The 13,621-nt window shown below is 37.9% G+C and overlaps 1 protein-coding gene across 1 annotated transcript in view; it reads right to left on the reverse strand.

Annotated features, from left to right (window-relative positions):
- CEBPZ (CCAAT enhancer binding protein zeta) overlaps positions 1-13,579 on the reverse strand; it is a 24,066-nt gene extending 10,487 nt beyond the window's left edge. The window contains 5 exon segments of the mRNA NM_001083386.2: positions 1,852-1,940; positions 4,179-4,368; positions 5,090-5,321; positions 9,741-11,230; positions 13,384-13,579. Coding sequence (NP_001076855.1) covers positions 1,852-1,940; positions 4,179-4,368; positions 5,090-5,321; positions 9,741-11,230; positions 13,384-13,539 — 2,157 coding nt within the window. The 5' untranslated portion in view covers positions 13,540-13,579.
- Positions 13,580-13,621: the final 42 nt, after the last annotated feature.

Raw genomic sequence — 13,621 nt, forward strand, 5'->3', positions numbered from 1 at the left:
TACTTCAAAATCAAGGACCTTAAGAGCTTCTGTGAGTTAAGTGGGATATATCTACTGATACTTAACTTTATTAGAAATTACAACAAAAGAAAATCTGAACACTTACAGTTCATTTAAAATTAACAATAAACCTATTACATATTAATATAAACAATAACATGTAGAATGAAAAATAACTTTCAAAACAAACATTAGTGGTAAGCGCAGCATTATTTTACAGCTTTGCAAATCTAATGTCTGGTTTAAGAGAAGCCAGCAGATTCTCATATCTACTTCTGTAGTCCATGTTATTTTAGTTCACGTGTGTTTAGGAAATTTGGCCACACACAGATATATACTTGGAAAAAATGGGGGATTAACTAATGGTCTTTCACATAAATGTGGATTTTTTTCCTTTGATACTATACCAAAGATGAGCTGCAATATGGAGTCTGAAACCCTATCAACTTTTGGTATTTGCTACTTAAAATTAACTGGTCTACAGTGGATGAATCTTTTATTCATGTTTGACTTTTAACACTGTGCACTGGTCATTTATAAAATACTGATTTTGTGAATTATGCAATTCTTCAAAATGTTGCTGACATTTAATTAAACATCACAAAAACCATAGTATCACCATGAATTTCATTAGAAAAGATACCAAGAAACTGTTAAGCTTAAGATGGTGGTTATAGGAGTTCTAAAATTTTAACCAAAGCTTGAATTTCATCACTGATAACAGATACTGTCAGCTGTTTCATTTGAAGTAAAAGATTTACTTCATTCATTTTCAAGAAATATCTCCCAAATACAAAAGCATGACCAGTCTGTCAGCCAGTCTTTCATGAAAAAAGTAGCTAGCTGCATTTCCAACAATTATATAGGCACTTTTCCTTGAGATGTGAGAAAACTCTCATATTTAGGTATTCTGGGGTTAAAATAATAAAATCAACAATTTTCCTTGCTTCATCATACTTGTGTGATACTGGCTTTCCTCCTCCCTTTCAAGTATATGGCAATGAAGAATATAATGGCCATCAGTACAGCTTGGTACTACTGTTTTTATTTCTGCTAAAGTCACCAGCAGTTTAGCCATCATTTCTTTAATACCACCAGTGCATCAACAGTGACAAAGGCAAATAATATCTTGGTATCACTTTCAAAGTAGTTGTGACCTTACAGATTCACTAACAAGGTGTCAGGGACCCACAGGAGTCTGCCTAGGAAGACACTTGCGTTAGCAAAACTCCAGAAAGGTTATTAGAAATGAGTTCCTCTTATACATTTACAAGGTAACTTTGCTTGCAAACAGTTCTACTACCACAAAATTTTTCAGAGATACCCAATTGCGGTAATATGGTTGCTAAGTTGTGTCCAACTCTTTGTGATCCCACGGACTGTAGCCCGCCACTCTCCTCTGTCCATGGAATCTTCCCAGCCCAGGGATTGGACCCGCATCTCTTGCATTGGCAGGCGGGTTCACCACCAAGCCACCAGGGAAGCCCTGAGATATCCAATGCGTAAAGCAAAATGTATCCATTTTACAGAGCCATTATATACAACAGCATACTTAGGAAAAGCAAAATTTATTTATAGCCATGAATAATAACCTTATTTTGTACCCACGTTATTTAAGATTTTCTACATATGAATGCAGAAATGTGTAAATTTAATGTTTATTACAGGCAACAGAAATATGGGTTATAAGGCATTACAGCCAGGTGACATATTTCAAATTGCTTATGCTGACTAATTTCTAAATAACTCCTCTATTTATCATTTACAAGAAAAATGGAAAAGAAACTATTAAATCCATGGGGGCAAATATATGGCACAGATGAATTAGGAGACAATTTGGAATTACTTTACCTTTTTGAGTTCCCAGAGACTTGTATTTTCAGCTCCACAGTACAAAGGGTTTCTACTGAATGGATCATATGTGTTTAACTGTTTGCCACCTGTGAACAAAAATAGAGTATTTCTCAAATGCTCTGGTCCTAGCCCAAGTGGTCACTAACCCACCAGGATTAATGCTGTCACCAACAGCGCTCTTAGTTTCTTTTAGGTCAGTTAGATCCTAAGTGTTAAGATGACAAAGGACCTGAAGATGAAACAGGTCTAAATTCTTTTGGAACTTTAGAGTGCAGTGAATATTTGTCATTAAATTATGCCTAGAAGTAAGTATCACTTGGAACAGGTTTCATATTATCTTCTTCATGTTTTTAGCAATTCTGCATTACAAAATTTACAATAAGGAACCTTTAGAACACAGAAGGAACTGTCTACTTCACAATGTACATACTGGTCATCCTTCTAAAGGATTATTCCTAGGTTAGCCCTCTGATGGATTCTTTAAAAAACTTTCCTGGTGGCTACCATACTTTTCTTGTACACTTTACAGGCTAAGGTTCAGACAGGTGAACTACTCTGACCAAGAGTTCCACAAATTTGAAAAATGGGTCTGGCAACTTTTTAAAATATGTATTTTAATTGAAGGATAATTACTTTACAATCTTGTGGTGGTTTTTGTTACACATTGACATAAATCAGCCATGGGTGCACATGTGTCCCCATGCACATGTGTTCATGCACATGCTGAACCCCCCTCCTACCTCCCTCCCAACCCCATCCCTCTGGGTTGTCCCAGAGCACTGGCTTTGAGTGCCCTGCTTCATGCATCAAACTTGGACTGGTCATCTATTTCACATATGGTAACAATATATATGTTTCAATGTTATTCTCTCAATTCATCCCACCCTTGCCTTCTCCCAGGTAGTCCAAAAGTCTGTTCTTCACATCTGTGTCTCTTTTGCTGCTTTGCATATAGGGTCATCGTTAGCATCTTTCTAAATTCCATATATATGCATTAATACACTGTATTGGTGTTTCTCTATCTGACTTATGTCACTCTGTATAACAGGCTCCAGTTTCATCCACCTCATTAGAACTGACTCAAATCTGTTCCTTTTTATAGCTGAGTAATACTCCATTGTTAATACTTCCTTATCCATTCATTTGCAGATGGACATTTAGGTTGCTTCCATGTCCTAGCTATTGTAAACAGCTGGCACCTTTCTTGATCCTCAAGGCTAGTGTGTTTTTCTTTTAGCCTTAAATGAAGAGGCTGCATTTCTACAATTTCTTTTGGCTCTAATATTCTGTTAATAGATTCAATTCAGTTGATGTGTGTATGGAACGCCTAAGTTTCTATTTGAGTTGGCCAAAAGGTTCCTTCCACTTTTTCTGCAACATTGTATGGAAAAACTCAAAGGAACGTTTTGGCCAACCCAACATACCAAAAAGAGTTTTCAATTCTCAAACATTTCTTTAAGGAACTACAGAGGGTAAATATGATGCTCAAACAAAATAACCACAAGTTTTATACTTCATGTGTGTGTTAGTCGCTCAGTCGTATCTGACTCTTTGCAACCCCGTGGACTGTAGCCTGCCAGGCTCCTTTGTCCATGGGATTCTCCAGGCAAGAACACTGGAGTGGGTTGCCATTTCTTTCTCCAATTATACTTCATAATATGTAACAAATACTTTTGTTTGTAAGTCAAACTTTTGTATACACGTGTTTTTTTCATATATGTTCCATTAGGAAGCCTTTACATCTAAAGATCAAGAAACTAAACTTGTTCAAAGGTATAAACTGACTACATTTACAGCTGAAGAAAGAGAGATCTATTGTGCATTTAACATGACCACAGTTTTCTCACTAAATCTTCACAACTCTAAAAGGTATCTGCTTTAATTTCTAGAATTTAATTTAAAAATATGTACTTATTATCTGTGGTTTAGACGCTAAATTGTGTCCGACTCCTGCAACCCTATGGACTGCAGTCTGCCAGGCTCCTCTTTCTATGGGATTCTCCAGGCAAGAATACTAGGGAGGGTTGCCATTTCCTTCTCCAGGGGATCTTCCCAACCCAGGAATCAAACCTGGGTCTCCTGCATTGCAGGCAGATTCATTACTGAGTATGCTACTTATTATCTGTAGTACTGTTCATAAGTAAATCAATGATTCATTATGTTAAAAATTTTAGTTCTAAGACCTAAATATACCTAGTGATGAGAGCTCCCATCTAAAAGAAAACAATATTGAGAACTTCTAAAGTGCATAATGTTAATTTCTATTAAGATCGAAAGGGAATCCTAAGATTCAAGAGAAAACTTTAAAGATTTTAGAAACTCACCTTTTAAATTATCAAAGTGCACCCAAGAAGCAGACTCTACCTTTTTGGTTCCCACATGACTTTCAGACTCAGTTTCTTCCATCTCAGCTTTTTTCACGGTATCTGTTTCTGTTTCTTTATCTACATCAGTGAATTTTTCTGCTTCTTCATCATCTGCTATGTCAATAAAATTTTCTTCCTCATCAGACTCCTAAAAAAATGGTTTAATGAATCTGGTTTAATCAACTGGAAGTCCACATTCAATTATGTGAGGTGGTTTTGAAGAAGACTCGCTTATTGCAATTCTGATGAAACATGAAAGTTCCAAAAATGAAATTTAGATGAGAGGAGATCATATTCTTATTGCTAAATGGAATAAAGTTTTGAATCAAGAATCCATGAGACTTTGAAAGCATTCAGCCCTCAAATAAATTTTTGACTTGTTATAAATTATAAGGCAGGTGATATTATGTCCATTTCACAACTGAGAGACAGGTTTAAGAGATCTACTAGTTCTAAACCCTCTCTGCTGTTGTTGTTCAGTGGCTAAGTCCTGTCCAACTCTTTGCAACCCCATTGACTGCCGCATGCCAAGCTTCCCTGTCCTTCATTATCTCCCAGAATTTGGTCAAACTCATGTCCATTGAGTCAGTGATGCAATCTAACCATCTTATCCTCTGTTGACCCCTTCTCCTCCTGCCATCAGTCTTTCACAGAATCCCACTTTATGGTAGTTTATTACCAGTAAAGGGTCAAGCAATATGCCCACCGAGTTGACTTTACACCAGGGACTAAAATCCAGGTCAGTCTGATTCCAGGTCTCACACTCTGCATGCTCCAGAGAACTGAGTATGTTACTGTCATCATAGCAAAGAAAAATACCAAATACAGTTCAGAACCCACTGGATTTAAAAAGCAGTTGTAAAGTATACCGGATGATCATCCAGTTGACTTCTTAAACCTGGTTTTGCTTTGAGGATCTCAGATACAAGATACAAAGCTCCACATATAAATGGTGGCATCTGTTCACAAGTGACTTGAAGTAACCTCTTCACAAAAGCCTTCACCCTCCGCAACACAATGTCAGCTTTCAGAGACTTGTAGACAAGGTTAAGAAACATGGCTTGCTTAGAACACAACATCAACCCCGGATCCAGCATCTTCCTGCAAAACAGAAACAAGAGCACATGTTTATTTATAAAACATCCCCAAACCCAGCGACTGATAAATATCCTCATCTTAGTTAGGGATAGCCTTCCCACTATTTTAGAACAAGAGATCATTTCTGTCCTAAGAAGTAAGATGGAAGTGAATAACCAGAACAGGAAGAATGATGATAGTACCAGAGGGAAAAACTCCACAGGAGCAGGAAACTTTTCTGGGGTTTCTTTTCTCTTTTCCAAATGGTTTTCCATTCTCTAGACCAACAGGGCACCTCCCTAACAGTATAATTTTCATGGAAGGCTAATCCAAAACCAAACAATGAAAACTGCCCTTTGAAAGCAGTGGACTAGACCAGCGTTCTTATCCTTGCATCACTGCCTACTAGCTGGGTGACCAGAGGCTGCCTCCACACGGTTTGGGTGAAGACCATACATGCGTAGTAGAAAACTGAACTGTGAGACTCCCTTTGAATGTACTAACTGTATAAATCCTTCCTATATGCACTCAAAGAGAGTGCATTATTGCAGATTCTTTACCATTTGAGCTACCATGAAGATCCAATCTCTGATAAAGGGTTAATATAAAAAACACGTAAGGAACCTCATCATAACAGCAAAAATCTCCCAAAAAATCCAACTAAAAAATGGGCAAAGGATCTGAATAGACATTTTTCCAAAGAAGAAATACAAATGGCCAAAAGGTACATGAAACAGGTGCTCAACACCACTAACCATCAGGGTAATCAAAACCACACTGAGATACCAACTGACACCTGTTAGGATGGCTATTATAAAAAAGGCAAGAGATAACATTGAAAAGCACATGGAAAAAATGGAATCCATATACACTGGTGGTAGGAATATAAATTGGCACAACCATTATGGAAAGCTGTAAAGCAGTTCCTCAACAAATTAAAAATAGAATTACCATATAACCCAGCAACTCCACTTCTGGGCATATACCAAAGAAAATGAAATCAGTCTGTCAAGGGATATCTGCACTCCCACATTCACTGTATTATTCACAACAGCTGAAGTATGGAAACAACCTGTGCGTGTGTTAGCAGATGAATGGATGATGAAGATGTGTTATATACACACAATGATTATTCAGCCATGAGAAAGAAGGAAATCCCACTTGTGACATGTATAAACCTGGAGAGCATTATGCCTAATGAAGTCAGTCAGAAAGACTACTACTCTGATTTCATGGATGAACAGAATCTTAAAAAAAAAAAAAATCAAATTCATAGAAAACAGAGAAAAGACTGGTATTTGCCAGCGGTAGGGGGTGGGGAGTAGGGAATAGGGAGATGTTGGTCAAAGGGTGCAAACTTCCAGCTTCATGGTGAATATTTAATGATACTGTACTGTAGACTTGAAATTTGCTGAGAATAGATCTTTAGCGCTCTAACCCCTCCAAGGAGTAACTATGTAACCACATGAAGTAATGGAGGTGTTAATGAACTTGAAAATGGTAAACATCACAATGTATACATGTATCAAATCTTCACTCTGTGTGCTTTAAATAATACAATTTTATGGGTCAATAAATTGGTTACACAACAAAGTAACCTAAGTATACTTTTACAGCCTTTCAAATACTTGACCCTTTACTATAGCTATTATTTGTCCATCCCCCACCCCCCACCCCTTTGGCAGGCTGCTGAACTATTATCTCATGTAACTTCTAAATTCTCTTTTTATCCTGTTTGTTGAATCCTAGAGATGCTCCAATTGGTCTGGACCCCCAGATATTAGGAAACCCAGAATAAACACAATCCTCCAAATATCTACTCCAAAAGCAGAATCATCACTTTTGTTCTAAGAACTTTTATTTTTTTTACTAACACTAGAAATGAAAATATTTAACTTTGTGAAGCATATTTTCGTATTCTTCACCTATCTAGTTTTCCCCATTTTGTCAATTCCACAATTCTAGTACATACTGATGATATTCTGAGATAGTCAATGTCATTCAAATAATGTTTTATTTTTGGCTGTACCACATGGCATGTGGGTACTTCCCTGACCAGGAATGGAACCTGGGGGCTCCTAAGTGGAAGTGCAGAGTCCTAATCATTGGATTGCCTGAGAATTCCCCAAATAAACTTTGATAGTCCAGTTTTTTCTCATTTAAATTTTTTAAGACTTCCATCCGTTCTGCCATTCATTTTTAATAAGTTCCATTACACATCAATAGAAACATTTGAGAATTTACAGGGATGTGTCTCTACCATTTGACAGAGAGTATGTTCCTGAAGTTTTTGATAAATTATGTTTTTGTAAACCAAATCATCTCTTCATTTCTTTTATCCGTCAATTAATAGCACGGAATTTTTACTTAAAGTATTTTTAATACAATCAAGAGAAAATACATACTTTAAAAAACCTTAAAAGGCCTTTGAAGTAATCCATCTGTGAGATCTCTTGGCAAGCAATAATTTGAAGAGTTTAAGAATGCACTCCTCAGACATGTTAGACCCCTGTGTTCAACACTGAGATATTAAATGGATATTAGAAAAATACGTTTTCCAGTAGATTTCAAACTTTCCAAAAACTAGAAATTCTTATGACCCTCAAAAGTTGCTAAAGAACCTAACTCTGAAACCTCTACACTTTCAGCCTTGGAAGTCTTTCCAAACTAAAAAATTAAGGATTTATTACTTAAAATTTTTTTAAAATTTTTCATTTCTGGCTGTGCCTCATGGCTTACAGGATCCTCATTTTCCAACCAGAGGTTGAACTTGGGCCACAGCAGTGAAAGTGCTGAGACGAAACCACTGGACCACCAGGGAATTAGGGCTAGAGTACTTAGACTCTTCAAATTCAAGTTTTATTTTTTGGAACTTTATGGAATTTTTCCCCAAAATATTTTCCATCACCTTCAATTGGCTGAATCCACAGATGTAGAACCTGCTAATAAAAAGGCTAACTGTAAAAAAAAAAAAAAAAAAAAAGAATTATGGAAAGAATTCTGAGATCTTTTTTAATGTATAAGCCCAATTAGTACCATGAAACACCATGAACTCCAAGTCACTAGGCCTGGATTTGCCACCTAAGTTGACTTCATGCTGTGTGTGTGACCTTGCACAAATTATTGTACCTCACAGACTAGAGAGCTTGTAAAAGGATTAAATTAAAGAAATGTAAATGAGCAGTAATAGCAGCCAGCACTTACAGAGCACTGAACTATGTGTTGGGCTGTGTTAAAAGCATAGCTGCTGCTGCTGCTGCTAAGACACTTCAGTTGTGTCCAACTCTGTGCAACCCCACAGACAGCAGCCCACGAGGCTTCCCTGTCCCCGGGATTCTCCAGGCAAGAACACTGGAGTGGGTTGCCATTTCCTTCTCCAGTGCATGAAAGTGAACAGTGAAAGTGAAGTACAGCATACACTGACAATCACATGGGTTTACAAATACAGTAACTCACTATGGCTGATTCATGTTAACATTTGGCAGAAACCAACACTGTGCTGTAAAGCAATTATCCTTCACTTAAAAATTAAATTAATTAAAAAGTACATTAACTCATTAATCTTATTAAAACCTCAGCTCTATCATTGCTTAGCTGTGTAGCTGTGCATAAGTTTCATAATCTTCATTAAAAAACCTATGAGATAGGTGCTTTCCTTTTCATTTTACAGACAAATAAAAGCACAGTACAACGGGATCAATCATGTTTACCAATAGGGATTTAATGAAAATTAAAGCAATTTGTCCTTTGGATAAACTATATAAGTCAAATCTAGGTTTAGATCTAAGATATTAACCAATATATTATGTTTCTTGCAAGCTGTATGTACATAAAATTAGAAAAATGAATTAGAAATAGTTTACTGTACTTCAATACTTTCCAAGTATACAAACTTCAAAATATCTGCCCTGAATGGGTGCATTGCAGGACAGTTGCAAATTCAGTAATTCTAGTACCAAAATCTTAATACTAACATTTTAAAATATATTCCAAAACCGCAATGCTCCTCCTCAACCTTTCTATGTACAAACTTTGTTTACCATTTATTTGTCTTCCCCAACATGAATGAAAGTATTTTAGAGGTGGGAAATTTGTTCACTGTGCTATATCCTGAGTTCTTGAATAGTACCCAGCACGTAGCTGACACTCAAAAAATTCTTGTTGAATGAACAACTAAATGGCAGTGTGAAGGACAGAAGGAAAGAAATATAGGATCAAGGATGGGGACTTCTCAAAACAAAAAAATAATAAATGACATATTCAAAGCATATTAATACAGATGCCCAACAGGGAACTAAAGATTAAGTGACTCAAAAGCTGGTGAAGAGCAAGTTACCAAGGAGTGCCAAAAACCCTACTTTCTTTCTACTGCCCCCGAGACGGACACTGCAGTATATTATACCACATTTTTCTCATTCACGTATTACAATGCTAAGTACTTACCGATACAATGCTGCATAATATCGATCTGATATTGTCTGCTGAGAATTCATGACTTGGAAGAGTAACATTAAAGCCTGCACACTGGTATTAAAATTTACAACATGCAGCACTTTGAACAGCGTATCAACCTGCTCCCTCACTTTGTCATCAGCAGTCTGGGCATAGGGGTATGCCCTATTCACTCCTGTTAAAAGGGCACTGAGCATTTTTGATTCAATATCTTTTTTCTTGATGCAAGTCCGAAAAAAACAAAAATAAAGAGTTATTAATTTGTTAGCTAGTTCACTTTCTTCATGAGAGAGGACCATTTGATTTAAAAAGCAAATTGCATAATACTGGGCTTTGGAGCTGATATTTGAGCGGAACAGCAGTCTCTCTACTTCACCACACACAACTCCTTTCATGTTGGGATGTTTACAAAGCAGTGTCTCCAACAGATGGGAGGCTTTGGTGGCTATTCTGTTCTGAGGATCTCCCAGTTTATTTACCACCTGCACAAGAAAGGCCTTTTCTTCCTCAGGTTTGTTACAAAGAAGCTCGTGAGCCACCACGAGGGCTCGAGTTTTGGTGGCTACTAATGAATCATGACTTAAAGTTTCTAAGACTTGCACAAATTCAGCCACTAAGTGTTTCAGCTGGTGTTCAAAATACCATAATATGAGTCTTCTGTCTCTGGAGTCCCTGTTGCCACTGGACAACTGCTCTAGTTTGTTGAAAGGATGCTGGCTGAAAACCCGTAGCTTTCGATTATCCGGCAAAAGGTCTGTAATGAGTAACTCTTTGAAAGTATCCAAAGCCATGAGGCACTGCTGTTTGCTGCCCTTCTTTTTAACAAGGTTCACGAGAGTTTCCACAAACTGGAGTGTGTGAATAGCATCATCCTGAATAAGAAGAATCATGGCTGCCATTCTGTCACCTAGAGTCCCTGATGATACAATCGCCTTCATCCAGGTAGAAGAGGCTCCCTTTTGGTTATTCGTCTTATTTTTGAATAAATTGATTTCATGTTCATACAACTTCTGAGCCAAGGCTTTGTACTTGGACACAACATCCCGAGGCTGGGGTTCCAAACAATATTCATCGCTATACTCCATATCATACCATTTGCCGCCAGACTTAAGTAACAAAGTCTGTCTCTCAAAAAATTCAAAGATGTCCTGTTGCTTATCTTTCTTTGCTTTTGTTATGGCACTGTTGTTCTCATCAGAATGCTGTTCTGGCCTCTTCTTATTTTTCACCTTACTTTCACTTTCTGCTGCTTTTTGCTTTTTACTATCCACTTTAGATACTCTTGATTCCTTCTTGCTATCATCTTCTTTTTTAGCTGGTTGATCTTCTTCAATTAAGAAACCTTTTGCGTACTTGGCCAAACTAAGATTCTGAATAAATGCTTCCAATTCACCTTGCTGAAAATCATCAATTGCTCCTTTTTTGCCTCCATCCACAACTTCCTCATTCTCATCCAAAGCAGCCAACATAAGATAATCTTGCTGCATAGAAACATATGAAAAGTTAAAAATAAATTACAAATCTAACAGTTTCATTAAAACTTCAAAAGTTAATGATATTTATATTGCTGAAATCAATTATCCATGAAATTTAGTTATAGTACTGCCTGGGCTCCCTTCCACACCCAAAGTACTTGATAAAGCAAAGATTTAAATGCAAAGGGAATTTTCTGGCAGTCCAGTGGTTAGGACTCTGTGCTTTCACTGCCTTGGGCCAAGGTTCAAACCCTGGTCAGGGAACTAAGACCCTGCAGGTCAAGTGGCACAGCCCTACCCCCCCGCCCCCCCAAACAATAAATGTGAAAAACAAAACTATAGAGTAACAGGAGAAACCACAACATTAGGAAAAAAAAAAAAAAAACCAGGGTAGGGAAAAATTCTAAATATGACATAAAACTCAGGTCCCATATGGAAAAGAATGGATAAATTTACCATTCTCTCATATACACAAAACATATACAAAAATCAGAAGACAGATAAGTTGGAAAAAAACAGTAACTGGCAACTTATATCAAAGTAATCTAGCTTAATATTTAATATAAAAGTTCCTCTGCATCAGTTAAGGAAGTGACAATCTGACAGAAAGATGTGCAAGTATATAAATAAATAAGAGGTTTTTAAAAAAAATGAAAAGATGCCTAACCTCACTCACATTGAAAGAAGTCCAAATTAAAATCACAATGATATATCCATTTTTAAACACGTCAGACAAGCAGAGATGACACTAAGACAGGTGGTGCTGGGGAGAGGGTGAAGGAAAAAAGCACTTTCCCATACTGTTGATGCAAGTTCCCTATAGAAAGCAATTTGCCAACTTCAATCAAAATACCTGACAGACATCCTTTGACTGAGTCAAAGTTCCATTTCTATAAATCTAGGTGTATATACATCCACTTACTAATGTGGGTAAAGATATACATACTCAAGGCTATTTACTGAAGCATTATTTAAAATAGCAAAAGACTGACAAATATCCGCAATCAATGGCTGGTTAGATAAACTAACGATTTATGCTGACATAAAACCAATGACAGAACTTTATATACCGATATGGAAGCATCAAATAGTGTAGATATACTACACCTTTTGTGTAAAAAATAACACATACAGGGGTGTGTGTATTTGTTTGAAAGATATAAAAGACACTAAAATGACTGCTTCCTGAAGAGGAAACTGCATGGCTGGAGATTAAAGTGAGAAAGAAGACCTTTCATTATGCACTTGCCCCTTTAAAATGCAACCCAAGTACAGACTAAACTGTCAGTCTGCCCAGGGAAACTGCATTTCTCCTGCCTCTAATCACTGACCCCACTCCGCCCTCTCCCACACTGCTCAGAAAAGTCTACCCTCAAAACAATTAATACAAAGCCGAACTGTCACATATTTGCTCCGAATCTTCTAAAGGTTTCCCATAAAATGAGAGCATAAGTCCACCCTCTTATGTCTCTGACCTCATTTCTTACCGCTCTTCTCTCACTTCACTTGACCTCAGCTGCACTATTTTACTGTTCCTGGGACAACAAAACCAAAAGGGCTCACTCCTTTCTTCCCTCCAGTTTTCTGCTCACTCGCTGGTGGATTCCCCAATCACCTAGTTTAAAACTTTAAGTCCTTTCCCACTCATTATCCTCTCTCGTTTTAGCTTTCGTCATAGCTCTTACTTAGCGTTAGATACACTGTGTATTTCAAAGTTTGGTTACCGTTTCATTAATATGTAAATTCCAAGAACGCAGAAAGATTCTTGGGCGTAAAGTGAGCAAGTGTGTGTACTTAAGATTCTAACACCAGTGGGATCCCAAACACGGATGTCAAGAGGTCGGAACAACAAACAGTCCTCTCCGACCTGATGGAGTGCCATTTATACACTACGTCAATAAAAAGAGAAGATAACCTACATTTTAAGAAAAGACACGGCAAAAAAAAAGTTCAATTCTAAACGACGTTTTTCTTGCAATATTACGGGAAAGAAGTGCAGGAAACGCGCAGAGTACATTTCGAAGCTGGAGTCTGAGCTGTGAGCTCCTGCTCCGCAGCTCGGGGGCTGCTGGGCCACTTAACCCGCTACTCGCGGGGCAATTCCACTCGCGACCCCTCCACACGCCTGTCGCCTTTCTTCGGGAGCCCGCGGCCATTACCTTGGTGCCTCCGAGCCGTAACACTTCCTGAAGGGAGAACGCATCCTCGGTTTCATCGTTATCATCCTCTTCGTCTTCGTCCGGATCTTCTAGCCCTTTCTCCGGGCCCCAGGGCCTCTTGGCATGGAACTCCAAAGGTTTCTCGGCTGCCGCCATAGCAAGCGAAGCACGCGCGCAAGGGCCCTAGCTTTCTTCCGCTAGGCCGAGTGACGTACTTCCTGTAAGGGGCGTGGCCCTC

The sequence above is a fragment of the Bos taurus genome, chromosome 11, assembly GCF_002263795.3.
Source record: "Bos taurus isolate L1 Dominette 01449 registration number 42190680 breed Hereford chromosome 11, ARS-UCD2.0, whole genome shotgun sequence".
Lineage (NCBI taxonomy): Eukaryota > Metazoa > Chordata > Mammalia > Artiodactyla > Bovidae > Bos > Bos taurus.